The 17,696-nt window shown below is 36.8% G+C and overlaps 1 protein-coding gene across 1 annotated transcript in view; it reads left to right on the top strand.

Moving 5' to 3' along the window:
- Positions 1-10,913: 10,913 nt before the first annotated feature.
- Positions 10,914-17,696, top strand: part of LOC114612757 (dual specificity protein phosphatase CDC14B-like) — a 15,750-nt gene continuing 8,967 nt past the window's right edge. Inside the window, 3 exon segments of the mRNA XM_028757779.1 lie at positions 10,914-10,977; positions 15,481-15,546; positions 16,808-16,875. Coding sequence (XP_028613612.1) covers positions 10,914-10,977; positions 15,481-15,546; positions 16,808-16,875 — 198 coding nt within the window.

The following is a 17,696-nucleotide window of genomic DNA, read 5'->3' as shown; positions in this document are numbered from 1 at the left end:
TCTCAGAGATCTGAGAGCCCAAGGGCTTGAGACCAGCTGGTCTTTGGCCAACTTTTGGCCCAGGGTTCCCCAATCCAAGAGCTCTGCACCCCAGCAGAACCAGACTGAGAATTCCCCATGCTGGGCGGGGTCCTGCCACACTGGCCTGGTGTTGGTGTTGCAGGGAATAAACTCAGCCAAGATTCCATGTGCTCCTGCCATGCTGAACTACAATCCCAGCCTACCGCGGTGTGGCAGATGCAGGGACCCACACCGCAACAGAGACTCATGCCTGGGCGTGTCCACACACGGACCTACATCATTCCCTACAGATGGTAGAGGATGTGGGCAAAGCCAGCTCTGAGAGTACCCCCACTGGCGCCTGCCAAGACCCTCTCCATGGAACTATGAGTAACTCCAGCCTAGTTCACAAGACTAGGCAGGTCTCTCTCTGTCTCTCCTCTCTTTTTCTCTCTCCACGTGTTTCAGGCCAGTGTTTTCTCTCTGACTCTTAGCTACCACTAGCTTCTGCCTGGCTCAAAAGACTAGGTCTATCTCTCCCTCTCCTCCACGTGTTCTCCAGCTCAAGGGCAAGATGGCGGCTCCCTAGCCTCCACTCTGCCCATCCCGAAGCTCCACAGAGAGGGCTCCTTCACAGCTAACAGCTGTCTTTCAGGCCACAGCACCTGCCGTGACTCTCGTTCTAAGACTCTTTCCCTTGGTTGAGAGATTCCCCTTTCGTTTTGAGCTCTCAGGAGTGCCTATTTCAGTCTTTCAGGAGCTGCCTGCTATCATAGCTTTCTTTCTCTTTCTCCCTACGTGTTTTCCAACTTAACAAGATGGCAGCAACCCCCTAATCTCTGCTCTCTGCCCCTCCCCCAGGGGTCAGCCTTTCATGTTCTGCCTGCTAGCTTCTCAAGAGCAATGGCTCTAAACTCTAGTCCCCAGTGACTTTCACCCAGGGGATCAGTCTTTCACAGGCTGCCTGATAGCCTAGTGTAGACTTCCCCAACTTCTCTGCCATTTGCGCTGATTACAAACCAGCCTGCTTGCCTGAAGCAATAGGACCGGCTCCCTGCTTGCTGCCTTCCCCCCTTCACCTCCTAGGTCATTTGTGGCCAGCTACAGCCCAGCTTGCTTGCCTGAAAGCAGAGGGTCTGAGACTCTGTCTGCTCCCTTCACCCCTGTGTACCTCACAGTTTCTTTCTCGAAACTAAAAACTCCAGGCTGAGACATTAGAAACAGCTCACTTCCTTCGAGCTTCTCCCAGGAGCTGCCGGCTATACTCCAGCTTCCACATGTCTCCCTGCCATGGCTTAGTTTTACGCAGCCTTTTACTCCTTCTGACTCTCCTATAAAACACCTATGATTCTTGCTTTGAGCTTCTCTTCAAGGTTGGCCTTTCTTCTCTTCCTTTTTACATTTAACAGTTACCAGCTAAGAAAAACAAATGGGGAATACCCTGGGCTCTCTGCTAGAGCACCCAGCCACCATGTGGTAGCCCATTTTCTCCCTAACAGAGATTTCTAAAACAACAGTGTACATGATTTTCAACCCCAATTTTATCACCTTTTGTTTAAATGTCTCCTTTTATCTCTAACTCATGATATATGCCCAACATTTTTTTTCAATTCTTAAGACTTCTTCAACATTCAAAAGCCATCTAATCTACTTCCACAGGTTAAATCAACTATGAGATCACCATTTTTCAAACCTTAATTAACAACTAGTTTCCTTTTACAGACAAACTGTTGCTGCCTACATAATTAATAAGTTGTTTGTCTTCCTCAGCCATCCAAAACAGACTCAAAGGTACATTCAAAGACTAAAATTTCATCAAACACCTTTGTCTTTCTAGGATCTCAATCGTACACCACCACGACGTGCCTGATCCCAAGTAGCCTAATGCTTACTACACATCCTTTGCAGACAGCCCCCTGATGGGATGCCACTTCTCTGTTTTGATTATCCTACCTGTGCTTCCACAAGTCCACCAGAGACAACACCATCTCCTGGAACCTGCCTGGGATGCCATGATGCCTTCTCCCAGCCACCTTGTCTGACTGCAGACTCCAGAGACATGCTGAGACCCACAGATGCATGCCGAGATCCAGAGATGCTCACTGAGTCCTACAGACAGATTCAGAGCTTCCAGCTACAAATGAACTCTTTTGCCAAAGTCAAATAGCTAAAGTTACATGTTAGTGACAAAAACTTAATGTCTATCTAGATTAGTCAGATGTTATTACCCTCAAACTGTACCACCTCCAACTGTATTCAATTGATTCAATGATCCCTTGCCTTCCCAACCCCCACCCTCAACTCCCCTTATCCTGTGACTTAATTGTGCTAACCCCTCTGGCCTACATAGTGCTTTCTTTTGGCTTGCTCATCCAAAATTTTCACCACAGATGACACAGTGATCCCCCTTTTTTAAAAAAGTAAAGGGGAGGAGATGTGGGACTGTGTAAGGGTATTCTAGTTCATGGCTGGGCATGTGCCTAGAACCCTGAGACTCTACATGAGAACTGGCAGGAGTTAGGCGTGCCCCCAGAAACCAGAGTCCTGAAAAGCAGTCTAGTCTCCATAGAACTACATTGTTCAGTCACATAGGCCATTTCAGCCCCTGCCAAAGTGCACAGGTAGAGGGTGTGACTATAGGCCTCAATCCCTAGGGATTTACATACTAATGAAGGCCAGAGGGTGGAGCAAATTAATCGTGCCTCCCCAGATCCTCCTGCATCCTCCCCCTTTCTCCCTCCCTATTTAACTAGGGACTTCCCTGAGTTTTATGGGGGTACAACCAGATCCATCTACCATCCGCCATGACAATAAATCCTTTTAGAACCCCCCCCAAATTAGCATAAGGTAGATAATTTAAAATGTTTTTTTTCCTCTATGCTTTTAACCCCCATCCCAAGGCATTCTTATGCAGTCCAGCTTGCTTTGAATTCTCTATGAAGCCAAAGATGACTTTGAGTTTGTGGTTCTCTTGCTTTCACCTCCCATATGTTGGTGCCGTGGTACCTCGTGAGACCATAACAGAGAAAGTGTTCAAGCAGAGTTTCAATCCAGAATAGCTCAGATGAGGACTGCAGGCTTTGGCTTCCTCCCACTTCCCAACCTGGCACATAGAGTCAGCTGCTCCACTATCAACTTAGTGGGAATGTACCTTCTGGTGGTTATCAGACTTCAGTCCTTGTTTAATCTTATAAGATCCCATGCTCACTACCCTAGAACCCCTGAATATGCAGATGAAGTATTTTTAATATCCCTGCCCTGTTCCCCCTTGGTTAAACTGAACCAGTTCTCCAAAGCTACTCTCAGATGTGTGTGTGTGTATGTGTGTGTGTGTGTGTGTGTGTGTGTGTGTGTGTCCTTTACCCACAGGGACCCTACCTAAACCCTGTCTCTGCATTTCTTGTAGACAGGATAAATTTTGGGTCGCAAGTTTCATAAGTTGTTTGATGGCCCTATCACTCACTCCACCTGGGTACCTCCCTGGTTACAGGAGGTAGCCTCTTCAGGTTCCACGTCCCTAGTGCTGTGAGTCACAGCTAAGGTCACCCCTATTGGGTTCTTGGGTCCTTCCCTTATTCCAGGTCTTTGTCATTTTCTCTGTCTTATTTCTCTCCATTTAGTTTGATGTAGGCTATTGGCTTGCTGGAATATTGCTTTGATTATATTTAGTTATGCATCTTGTATTCCTGATATTTCTAGCACTTTTAACATGAAGGTGTGTTGGATTTTGTCAAAGGCTTTTTCAGCAGCTAGTGGAATGGTCATGTGATTTTTTTCTTTCAATTCATGTATATGGTTGATTATGTTGATGGATTTTCATATACAAATCATCCCTGCATCCCTGAGATGAAGCATACTTGATCACGGTAAATGATGTTTTCATATGTTCCTAGATTCAATTTGCAAGTATTTTATTGAGTATTTTTGGATCAATGTTCGTAAGAGAAATGAGTCTGAAGTTCTCTATCTTTGTTGAGTGTTTGGGTGGTTTAAGTATCAGGATGACTGTGGTTTCATATAATGTGTTTGTTCCTATAGTTTGAGGAGTGTTGGTAATAGCTCTTTGAAAGCCTTGTACAATTCTGAACTGAAACCATCTGACCCTGGGCTTTTTTGGTTGGGGGACTTTTAATCACTGCTTTTATTTTTAATAGGTATAGGGCATTTGAAATAATTTACCTGATCTCGATTTAACTTTGATAAGTGTTATCTTTCTAGAAAACTGTTCATTTTGTTAAGATTTTTCCACTTTTCAGAGTAAAGGATTTTGAAATAAGACTTACTGGTTCTTTGAATTTCCTCAGTGTCTGTTGTTATGCTTCCCTTTTCATTTCTGATTTTGTTTATTTGAATGTCTTTTTGTCTTTTGGTTAGTTTGGGTAAGGGTTTGTCTAACATGTTGATTTTCTTTATTGTTTATTCTTTATTCTTTATTGTTGATTTTTATTATTTCCTGTCTTCCACTCCTCTTTGTAGTACTTGCTACATTTTTTTCTAGAGCTTTCATGTGTACTTTATATTTCTAGTATGAGAACTTTCTAATTTCTTTATGCGGGCACACTGTGCTATGAACTTTTACTTCAGCATTGCTTATATGTGTCCCATAAATTTGTGTCCCATAAACATTGGGTCCCATAAATGTTGTGCCTTCATTTTCAGTGAATTCTAGAAAGTCTTTAATTTCTATTTATTTCTTCCCTGACCCAGAGATCATTGAATCCTTCAATTTCCATGGTTATGTAGACTTTCTGGTGGTTTTTGTTGTTGTTGTTGTTTTTGTTGTTGTTTTGTTGAAGTTCAGCCTTAATCCATGGTAGTCTAATAAGATACAAAGCATTATTTCAATTATCTCCTATCTTTTGATGCTTGCTTTGTGAGTATATGATCAATTTTGGAATCCATGATATGCTGAAAAGGTAAAGTTTTTTGTGTGTGAGTGAAATATTCTATAGATGTCTGTTAGGTCCATTTCATTCATAATGTCTGTTAGTTTCATTATTTCTCCAGTTAGTTTTGTCTAGATGACCTGGCAATTGGTGAGAGTGGGTTGCTGAAGACTTCCACTATTAACGTTTGGGGTTCAATGTATGATTTAAGTTTCAGCGATTTTTTTTTACAAATGTGGATGCCCTTGTGTTTGGGGCATAGATGTACAGAATTGAGATATCAGGTTGGTAATATTTTCTTTGGTGATTATGAAGTGCCCGTCCCTTTCTCTTTTGATGAATTTTAGTTGAAAGTCTATTTTATTAGATATTAGAATGGCTACTTCAGCTTGCTTCTTGGGTTCTTTTGCTTGGAAAACTTTATTCCAGCCCTTTATTCTGAGGTAATGTTTATCTTTATTATTGAGGTGTGTTTGTTGTGTGCAGCAGAACCATAGATTCTGTTTTCACATACATTCTGTTAGCCTGTGTCTTTTTAATGGGGAATTGAGTCCACTGATGTTCAGAGATATTAATGACCAGTGATTGTTATTTCCTGTTAATTTGATGTTGTTGTTGTTGCTGTGTGTGTTGGCATTTCCCTTGTTTTTGATGGTATAAAATTACTTGTTTCCTTTGTTTTCTTGGCTGTGATTATCTTCTAGGGTTGAGTAGTCCTTCTAGTATTTTCTGTAGGGATGAATTTGTAGATAGATATTGTTTGAATTTGAATTTGTCTTGAAATATCTTGCTTTTTCCATCTATGGTGATTGAAAGTTCTACTGGGTATAGTAGTCTTGTTTGGCACCTATGGGTTTTTTGAAGTTGAAAGATACCTGTCCGGGCCCTGTTAGCTTTTAGAGTCTCTGTTGAAAAATTGGGTCTAAATCTGATAGGCCTGCTTTTGTGTGTTACTTTCCATTTTTCCTTGCTCCTTTTAATCTTCTTTCTTTTTTTCTGTTGACTTTGTGTTTTGATTATCATATACCAGGAGGATTTTCCTTTCTGATCCAGTCTAATTGGTGCTCTATAAGCTTCTTGTATGTTTATTGGCATCACATTTTTAGCATGGGAAATTTTCTTCTATGATTTTGTTGAGAATATTTTCTGGGCCTTGCAGCTCTTCAACTTCTTTTATAAATATTATTCAGTTAGGACTTTTCATGGTATCTCAGATTTCCTGGATGTTTTGTATCAGGAATTTTTTAGATTTAACAGGGTTTTTTTTGTTTGGTTTTTTTGGGTTTTTTTTTTTTTTTGCCTGATGTATCAATTTCTTCTAATGTATCTTCTACATCTGAGATTATATCTTCTGACTCCTATATTCTGTTGGTGATGCTCTATAAGCTTCTATTTCTGTTCCTGTTTTCTTTCCTAGGTTTTCTATCTCCAGGATTCCCTCAGTTTTAGGATATTCTTTTTTTGCTTCTATTTCCAGGTATATAACAGGCTGGGCTACCCCAAGCAGGAGATTCAGAAACTGGTTGGCAGTACCACACCCAGTTTATGGGGGATCTGAAATCTAGCAAAAGGCTTTGGATAACCTAAAACTTTCTTTATTGACTGAGGTACAACCCCAGCCTTGCACCCATTTTCTAAATCTTAGAAAACAATATCACTGGTCACAAATGCAAAATATGGAAGAATCAATTAACTGTTGCTTAAGATTCCTGTTACATTAAATAATTTTATTGAATATATAATATTCAACTTGGTAATCAGAACATCTGTTTCCTAACATAAACAAATATTATTATAACAAGAATAGTGACAAAAGGAAGTTGAAATCCATTCCCCCAATATTTAATTCCTTCTAAGATACTTTAATTTCAAATAAGTTCCATCAAACGAGAATGTCTTTGAAAAATCAAAGCCTGATATTTTCTTTCATAAGTAATAAAAAAATAATCATTTTGAAAAGACATTTTTTGTCCAGATTCATTACAGAAAAGAAATTGTAAGTCCTTATTACAATGGCTTAAAATCTGTAGTGAAATAATAAAGGAGTTTTTTTAATACTATGTGTTTTGCAATTGTATCTAGACAAGTTTCTTCACAGCTGAAAACAAATGTTTGTATGGAAATGTGAAACTCAGAGGAAAAATATCAAATAATTTAGATAAAGCTATGAAATAATCAATCAGAAATTAAATGTGATAAAAAAAAGCAGGTTACATTTGCCCCAAATAAACAAGGCAAAGAAGGTTCCCAACTCCCTAACCATTCAACCTGTCACCAGAAGCATTAGCTAATACAATTGGAAAGTAAAATCAACCATGTGTATTTATTGTATAAAGAGTAATTAAATTTATTCTTAGTTGCATATTGCCTGATAATCATCTGAAATCTGAGAATCAATGAAAGAACAAAGTCACAAAGGAAGCAACTCTGAAATGCTAGTAAACTGTGGCTTCATACTTTCAATGACTTTAAAAGTTGAGAAAATATGTGTAGTTAATCTTGGAGTAAATATAGCCAATTTAATTAGAAAGTAAAATTTTAACACATCTAAATATATACTGAAAATTGAGGAGAGGCCATATCTGTCAGAAACCCATCCTCCAACACCAACAGGCATTACCTGTGAACACAGCAGCTGAACAGGACAGTAAAATAAGCAACATCATTAGAGATGATGCAGCCATCAAATATCTGAAAATATAGAGGAAAAACAGAAACCAAGAAACCAAATTCCCATCCAACAAAGACAAACAGAGAAATCAGCTCCAATATCTATAATACCCTAAACCCAGATGCCTAGACATCAGTGTACAATCAGTGACAGCCAGAGCAATATGTCTCTAATAGAGTTCAGTTATTCTACCACATAAGATCCTGATTATTCCAACATACCTGAAGCACGAGAAAAAGACCTTAAAATCAAATGTATCAAGATGATAGAGGTCCTTAAAGAGGAACGTGATGAATCCTCTCAAGAAATCCATGAAAACACAAAGTACTAAGAAAGTAAATAAATCTCTCAAAGCAAGCCAGGAAAACACAGATAAACAACTGGAAGAAATTACAAAGTCTGTTTTAAAAAGCCAAGAAAACATTAACAAAAAGTTGAAGAAAAATGAATAAAACTGTTCAGGACCTGAAAATAGATGCAGTAAAGAAAAGTCAAACTGATGGAATTATGGAAGAAAAAATTTATAAATGAGAACAGGAACCACAGAGGTAAAATTCACCAACAGAACACAAGAGCTAGAAGGCAGATGGAAGGGAGATGGAAGAGACATTCAGGTATTGAAGATATTGTATAAGAAGTAGATATATCTGTTACAGAAATGTTAAAACTAAAAAATTCCTGGTATGAAACATACAGGAAATCTGGGAGAGTATACAATAATTAACGTAAGAGTAATGTAAGTAGAGGAAGATGAAAAAATCCAGCTTGATGGCTCAGAATATATTTTCAACTAAATCTAGAAGAAAATTTTCCGAACATAAAGGACAAGATTCCTATAAGGGCACAAAATTCATATAGAATAACAAATAAATTAGATCACAATGAAAGTCCCCTCCTCACATAATAATCAAAAGAGTAATTATATATCAAAGAACGAATATTGCAAGATGCAAGGGGGAAAAGCCACTAATATATAATGGCAAGCCTATCAAATTGACACCTGACTTCTCAATCAAGTTTCTAAAGGCCAGAAGGGCCTAGAAAAATAGATATGCTGCAGACTCAAAGAAACCACAAATGCCAGGATAGACTACAATATTCAGGAAAATTTTATTCACCATATATGGAAAACAAATTCCATAATCAGGTCCAATTTAAACAATATCTACTTAAAAATCCAATCCTATAGAAAGTTATAAAAGGGAAACCAACTTAAGGAGGTTAACTACACCCATGAAAGCACAGAAAATAAATAATATCACACTAGAAAAATTCAAAGAAGTGAAGCAAACACACACACATACACACACAAACACACACACGCAAACACACACACACACACACACACACACTCATGCATGGATGAGCACAGGCATGTATACCACCAACACCAGCAGCAGCAGCAACAATATAACAGGGATCAACAATCATTGGTCATTGATATCTCTCAATATCAATGGTCTCAATTCCTTGGAAAAGAAGAAACAGACTGAAAGAATGGCTGTAAAATCAGAATTCATCCTTTTATGCTTCCAAGAATCATACCTCAACATCAAGGATAGACATTATTTCAAGGGAAAGCTTTGAAAAAAGATATGCCAAGCAAATAAACCAAAGATGGAAATTGGTTAGCTATTTTAATATCCAACAAAATAGACTTTAAACTAAAATTAATCAAAAAGATGATAAAATATATGACATATTCACCAAAGGAAAAATAAAGCAATCTGATGTTTCAGTTCTTCATATCTATCCCCCAAACACAAGAATTCCCAAGTTTGAAACAAAGAAACAAACATCCCACAATGACAGTTTAAATCACTTAAATCACATATTGACCCTCAGGCACAGACAGTGAAAGATTTTAATATCCTCTGGAAGGCAACTATAGACACCACTATACCACCAAGACCTCAGTGGGAGGGGAAGTACCTAGCCTCTCAGAGCCTTGAAGTGCTAGGGTTGGAGATACTCCAGGGTTCCCACCCACTCAGAGGAAAAGGAAAAGGTAAATAGAGGAAGAATTGTAGGAGAGGTGACGAGGATGAAGGCAGTGAGCAGGATATAAAGTGAATAAGTAAGAAATAGTTAAAGTAAATTAAACTTAAAAAATTTCAATATTCCACTTTCAACCATGAGCAGGTCACTCAGACACACAATAAACACAGAAATATTTGAGTTAAAAGATGTTATAAAACAAATAATCATAACAGATAACCACAGAAAATTTTACCCAAACACAAACCTTCTTAGATACTCAAACACAAAGCAAGTTTTAGAGGTCACAGAAAAATTGGAATATTGCATCCTATCAGACACCAATAGATTAAAGCTGGATATCAACAACAAAAACAAAAGAAAGATAACAAACTTACAGAAATTGAAATAGTCTGTCATGAATTGAAAATCACTCATGACCAAAAATACAGATAGAAAAGGAAAATTAAAACATTCTAAATTCAGTGAAAATATACAGCATACATCCTCCTATCCAGATTCACTACATTTCTGTCTCTAACTAGAAAACAAATCTTAAGGGAATATAATATAATATAATATAATATAATATAATATAATATAATATAATATAATATAATATAATATAATTAATATAATATAGTATAGTATAATACACTTTGCAAAACAAATGAACAGAAGGAAGAGAAGGCACAACAGAGATATACTTTTTCACACACACACTGGAGTCCCATTAAAATAATAAACTGTAAGATAGATATTCAATGAACCTTGTATAGACCCATAGAGGTCCTAACAGGTTGCCCAAAGCTTTGTAATTTCATATGTGGTTTGATTATGGGAATAGATACAGCCTTGTTTTCTTGGTGTCCTCTACTTCTCTGGCTCTACAACTCTTTCAGCCATCTCTTCTGCAGGGTTCCCTGAATCCTGCGGGGTGGGATTTGATGGAAGAATCCCATCCTAAGCTGAGTGTTCTAAGGTCTCTTATTCTCTGCATAATATCTTGGTGTGGGTCTCTGTACTTTTCTCATATGACGCAAGAGGAGGCTTCTCTGATGATGACTGGGCATAGGCATATATTCCATTAGGAGTTATTTTATAGTCATGAATTTGTTCCTTTATTATTTAATAACAGTAATAGTTGGTTTTAACCTAGGCTTCTCTGATATCTAGCCTCAGATTCTTTGTCTGAACCTAAAGTAAAATCTAGGTTACTCTTATAAGTTTTGTGCCAGTATCACACTAGTATAACTGGCAAGGCAGGATACCAAAGAAAATTGAAAGGCTTATGGCTGGGTTGGTGTGTATGTTTCTTTTTCATACATAGAGAATGCCTTCATCTACAAAAGACACTAGAACATAGGAGTGAAGGCTCAATGGAGGAGCAGCTGGACTTCTCCATGTTCAATGAGATGTGTAGTGTTGCAATAAGACTTTGTGGTAAGTTTATAGAAAGAAACCCATAGTTTTTGACAACATCCTTTATTTGGGGATTCATATATGACTCCTTTAGCCAACAACTCAATTATAAATGATCCAGTACTGTTACTGGAAGCTCTAACTGGTGACAAGAAAGTTCTCAATCTCCTCCATTATTTAGACTTTTCACTTACAGCCCCTTATTATGTATATATTTTAGCAAGCTTCTACTGTACTCGTTTTTCATACTACCCTTCAAATGGCTCCTAACTTTAGCTGTCTCTCCCTGTTTTCTATCCTTCATCCCCCTCTGCTTCCCCACAACTTGGTTTCCTCCTTTGTTTGTAGTTTTATAGATTGAAACTTGGTTTATCATTGAACTAACAGTAACATTCACATATATGTGACTATGTACCATGTTTGTCTTTCTTTTTCTAGTTCTATACATTTTACATGTAAATTTTATAATTTTGTTTTGTTAATGGCTGAGTAATACTCCAGTGTGTAAACGTACTGTATTTTTAAGTTCATTTTTTTGTTGAGAGACATCAAGGTTGCTTTCAATTTTTGGCTATTATGAATAGGGAACCAATGAAAATTGCTGGCCATGAAACACTGTAGCAAGCTAAAGTATGTGTAGTATGCAACTTTTAAAAAAAATCCACAGCTAGCCCTGCAGAAAACTATTAAGATCACTATATCTGTCATCTACTGTGTTTGTTTCCTTTATCTTTTTTATCACTGGGCAAAAGATCCATATAAGATACGATAAATAGAAACAGAAGATAATGAAATAAATGAGGAAATGTCTTGGCTCATTCCTGGAAGATTCCCATCTGTCCTCCAAAAGTACATAAATACACTTGTACATTCTTAGTCTCTTTCTCTCTTTGTGATGCTTCCTATAATACATTTGTAGTGTTTATACTCCCTGAAATTGAGAAGTTGATTTACAAACAAAGACTCCTACTTCTCTATCATCTTGCCACTGCATAAAGATGACTCTGTCAATGGTTTTATTTAGTGGTAGGGGAAGGAATCCAGAACTGTTCTCAGTTACAAACAGAGCTTCAGTGAGAAATTCAATGCCTGTTACATATAATTCCAGAAGGGTAGAAGATTACTACTCATCAGGAAAAAAAGGACCTTGTAGGCTTAGGTTTTTCAAAACCTACTTTAATAAGGGTTCTCAAATGTCTCAAGGCCCCACCCCCTTCTAGGGGAGAAAAAAATGGTAAATAAGACAAAAGTATATGGACCAATATTGAAGTAGTTCTTTTAGCAGATTCCAATCTCTGTTTGTCATGACACCAGAAGTCCAGTTTAAAAGTATCACCAAAAATGAATCAGCAATGGGCTCATGATCGAGCAGAAACTGCCGGGCTTCTGCAGAATCAGCACAAGTCAGCAGGAGCAACGAGGTCCAGTTCTCTACCTAGAGTGCTCTGCCATAACTCTCACAATGAAGTGAAGATCAACAAAGACTCAGACCAACAAAATGTTGCACAGGCTTATTCAAGTGTGCTATCACTATCCATTGAGACCTACTTATACCCTCTACAAACATCACAAGTTCTCTCACCAGTCTTGCCTCAGCAAAACACCATGAGAGTCTGCATGACATGACACTACCATAAATTTTCACTTCAAGAATTTCTTTAAATTACAAGAGGGTAGGAATGAGATAATGGGAATGCACATCTCAAAATATACATCCAGAGCCAGAGACCATTTCCTTCTGGTGAAAAAGGAAGCCAACTGTGTTTGCCAAGGTGTAGCGGAAATCAATGTTTTCCTAGCATGTGTATATGTCTACCATGTGTGTGGCTGTGCCCATGTAGAAGAAAAGGATGCTAATCCTGAAATGATTTTCTCTAACTAAATATATTTTATAGTGTGTGTATGTGTACATAAATACTAAAGAAAAGTACTTTTCCTTTATATAATATGTAAAATATCTAGGGATATTTAGAAAGCAGTAAAAAACTCTAAATTTATTTTAATATCAGGCAAAATACTTCTAAGTATTACATAAGTCTCTTAATATATATTTTAACATGGTAATGCTCCTCAACACTAAATACAAGTGAATATTTTGATGAATCTTAATTTACCACTTAAATGTTTTTATAAATTATTTTGCTTTGTTCAGTTTATATTCGCTGTCTGTCTTTGTCACAGGAATAAACAGTCATAGTGCATGTTTTGTTTTTTTTTTTTTTTTGATTTTTCCACTAGAATGTCTGGTTCTTTGAAGTTGCAGTAGATTGGATGATTTGTTTTCAAAAAATGCTTTGTGTCTGAAGATGAAAGTTACTGTTCTCTGCAATATTTTCATGCTGGAATGCAATTTCACTGCTATTGCATTTAGTTTTTAAAAAACTTGAGAAGATAAACCATGATGTTCCTTTAAAAATGGAATACAGGGTGCTATCAAATGCAAAGGTCTTTTTTCCTAAGTATTCATATTATTCTAATAATTTTAGTTACAATAATAGTGTCCCATTAGTAAAGATGCAGTGTTTCTTCATTCTAGAAAAGGAAAAAGTTCTTATGGAACTTACAAGTGCTATAAAGAAAATACATGTGTATTTTATATATTTTATGCTACATTTACTAACATATATCATACACCAACACAGAGATTTTTATATTGAGATCATTGGTTTGGATATACATGTAAGCCTGCTTTACTATCATTCCATGTGCTAGTACCATAACTAAGTATTAATAGCACCAATGCACACATGAGTGATATTTTCAAACATGTATGCACAGTAAAATAGTACTTTTAAGATGTTTTGAAAATTAATAATGATATAGTGTACTTGTAAAAATGCTTACCTAGTGTACACATAGCCCCAGATTCTGTAAGCACCACTGTATAAAATCTGGAGTGGTGTGAATAAATAACCATATTACTTAGGAAGTGGAGATGGAGAAATAGGAAGGTGAAGAAGGTTATATAAACTCAGCTACATATGGAGATCCATGTCAGCCTGAGCTACACAGCACTTTCTCATAAACAAACAATTCAAAAATACAGTTGGAGAGATGGCTCAACATTTAAGAAATATTTGCTCCACAGATGGTCCCAAAAACCAATGTTTACCACTCAAAAACTCTAGATGATTTGTAGCTCTAGCTCTGGGGAATTCATTGCCCTCTTCTGGCTTCCATGGCACCAGCATTCATTAAGTATGTATCCATACAGATACATACATAAAAGTAAAATCAATCTTTAAAAATGAAAACATTACAGAGAATCACATCTAATCAAAAGGCAAAAATCAACTGAGAATAGAGTGCATGGACCTAGTGAATATATCTACTTCACAATTCCTGTGTATAAAGCTCGGGGATCATCACAAAAGAGGAAGCAGACTGTAAGAGGTCAAGAACCACAAAGTTCCCTGTGAGACTGTTTCTCTTGGAAATGATGGAAAAGCTTCAGGCATGATACGACAACAACTTCTGAGGAATGAAAATATTAGTAAATATACTATCATGAATGCAAAACTCTTACAGGCCACAGGCATAAGCAGGATGAAAGTAGTGGTTCTCAACCTTCCTAATGCTGTGACTCTTTAATACTTGTAGTGAAACCCAACCCTAAACTTATTTTTATTTTGCTTCTTCCTAGTTGTGATTTTGCTACTGTTATGAATCATAATGTAAATGCTTGTATTTTTTTATTGTCTTTGGTGACCCTGTCAAAGGGTCATTTTATCCCACAAAAGAGTAGCAGCCAACAGAATGAGAACCACTGGACTAAAGGTAACTAAGGTCTGCTAAAAGAAAGGAGGGCAGTCATTCCCAAGTATTAGCCCCCTAATTGGTCATCCTATTCTAAATTATCAGTCCTGAAATCATATACAAATAAGCAATACTTAACAGACTCAGCACCTTGTATTCATGTAGTTATGCTTTTGTACATAGATTTAACAGTAACAAAGAAAACAGGCCATAGATTTGAAAGAGCATAAGTGAAGAATATATGAAAGGGTTGGAAGAAGGAAAGAGACGATGGAATGATGTAATCATATTTTAACTTAAGAACACATATAAAAATAAGATTTTAGAGTTAACAAAACTGAATATCTATCTAAAACAGAGCTTGTAAAAATGAAATGTACATATAAAGATACATATCTTTCTGAATAAAATATAATCGCAGATTGAATCTTATGGTTCGCAATTCCTTTTAATCATACACAATGTGTCAAATAAATTTGAATAACTTATTGAGACATTTTCTTCCAAGGACAGTATATATTGCTAAATTGGAGTCAACTGATCCCATTGGAAGTCAGAAGTTTTCTACTATCAAAGTTTGTTTGCCTCTTCTCCTGATAACACCAGTTTTAAGAAGGAGGAAAAGGAGGACCAGGAAGAGGACCAGGAGGAAGAGGAGGAGGATGAAGAAGAGGAAGAGGAGAAGTACAGGAAAACAAAACTAAGACAAACAAGCCAAAGCTGAATGAAATCATGAATGAAATGTGGCAAGAAAACTCTCCGCTACAGGTGCTAGAAACAGCATTTCACCAGCGGTAGAGCAGGAGCTTAAGGTTAAATCAGTGGAGAAGGAAGGTAAGAAACAGTGATGTAAGTGCTGCCTTCAGAAATAATAAACATGAATTCACTTTACAAATTTAGGAATTCTCCGCTCCACACTCCTGTGATGCTGAAGTCTGCTGGAGCAGTGTAGCTGAGCAATAGAATATTATGGTACAGCTTCTCATGGGCTCCTAGCTCTCCATGAATACTCACACAGACACCACCAAATACAAAAGTCTACAAGTAAAACCCAAAGGTCCCAAGAAACCCAAAGAGTATTGTTACTAATTTGGGATTTAAAACTGAGATAACATGGAAATAGAAACAAAAAAAAATCAGAAAGTATTTTCCAGAAGATAGAGATTCCAGAGATGCCAAAAAGATGCAGCTGAAAAGTGACAGCTAGCCTATGATAGAAAAGCCACAATCAACTGAAGCTTTGACCAAAGACCAAAGTACCTCAAACATCTTTCTTCTTCAAATGACAGATTTTATTTATTCTTTTGAAATTTCATGTTTTACAATGTATTTAGATCAGATTCTCCTATTATTAACTATATCTTTCCAAGTACTCCTACAATATTCTATTCCGACTTTCTCCCAAATCCATGTCCTTCTTTTATGCTGTTGTTAATAACCTCCTGAATACAATTAGTGCCAGCTGTGCAAAATAGTATATGTATCCATCTACTGGGAGGTCAACAGATCTTTTAAAAAGTTAATACAACAGAGGAAAAAGTCCTAAGATCTGTATCTTCAGATCAGCATACATCTACAAAAGAGACTACATGGCTCCCTTCAGTAATCTTTAATTTCCTTAAAGATTTGTGGTAGGAGTTGCTTGTAAGCTTTCTCTTTAGCATTTGGAGAGACATGTCAATTATCTGATCACATAAAAACTTTTTTATAATTTTCCAATATTCTAGGACTTCACTGAGATTAAGATGAGATGTTTGTATTAGCTTATGTCTGCACTTTCAGCAGGCTGCATATTGTTCCTGTCAGTATACAATTTGGGTGATAATAGTTATACTAAATATAATTTATTGTGGATATATTCACCTGTAGAAAATTATTTGATCACATGATGAGCTATTTTCTAGCATTTAATTCATTTTGACACATTAGGCATCCATTCAACTATACTGTTTGCCAATTACCATACCAATGGCTAAATATCCTAATCATTTCCTCATAGTGCCTCACTACACCTAACACCTACTCTTGGCTAGTAGAAGAATTTCACATTCAATAGGCCTAAGCTAAACTTGAAGAACCTTTTCTTTGATTACAGATTCCTGTGACTCTGAGTTTTTAGAGTGTTCCAAGAAATCAAGATGTGAAAAGAGGCAGGAATATTCTGTAATTTTATCCAGAGTCTTGGGCCCTTTTCAATCTCCTGAAGCCTCTCCAGGTCCGACAGGAGCTCATTTTCGGTCTCAAACACAGAAGAACTGATTACTTTGTCTGTCTATGCTATTGTTCACTTTGATTGATTCCAAGTAAGTTCATACCATTTGTAACAAGGAGCAGTCTGGTAGCTTTTCCAATATGACCCAAAAGTACCAGAGAGCAGTGATTATCATCCAATTCAGACAAAAGAACATGATTACTGGTCAAGCTTTCTGCACTTAGGAAGAAATTCATTCTCTCTGGTCCACATCTCCTTAAATCAGAAAGAACACAAGATTAATATCTGACAGCATCTCTTCTCTAGAGTCAAACCAATTAGCTCTATCTCATTACTGAGCTTGTGGATACGGTGATCAGCTTCCTATTTCAAGGTTTTCATAGTTTCTCATGTACAAAGTGGATTAAATGTTAAAAAAAATCCTCATAACCATTTGTTGTGATATGATTACTCTTTCTCTTGTTAATGATAATTAGCATAAGCTCATACACAATTTGGTGAAAGAATATCAGTATTAGTTTAATAAGATGTACATAAGTATATTATAGTTGCTATTATTAAAAGAATATCAAACAAACTATTCAATTTTCAAATTTGTTCAAACATCTAATTCTATATGCCAAACCATCTGATGCATCATTTATATTCTAATTAATTTTGACTTGGTTTTCTAAAATCACCTAAACAAATACTTTCCCTAATTTTTTTTTTATTGGATGATTTATTTACATTTCCTATGTTGTCCCCTTACCCCATCCCCCACCACCCCCTC

This window comes from Grammomys surdaster, unplaced genomic scaffold (assembly GCF_004785775.1).
Source record: "Grammomys surdaster isolate TR1022 unplaced genomic scaffold, NIH_TR_1.0 126182, whole genome shotgun sequence".
Classification (NCBI taxonomy): domain Eukaryota; kingdom Metazoa; phylum Chordata; class Mammalia; order Rodentia; family Muridae; genus Grammomys; species Grammomys surdaster.
Note: the sequence above shows the minus strand (reverse complement) of the source record. Positions and strands in the feature narration are given on the sequence as shown.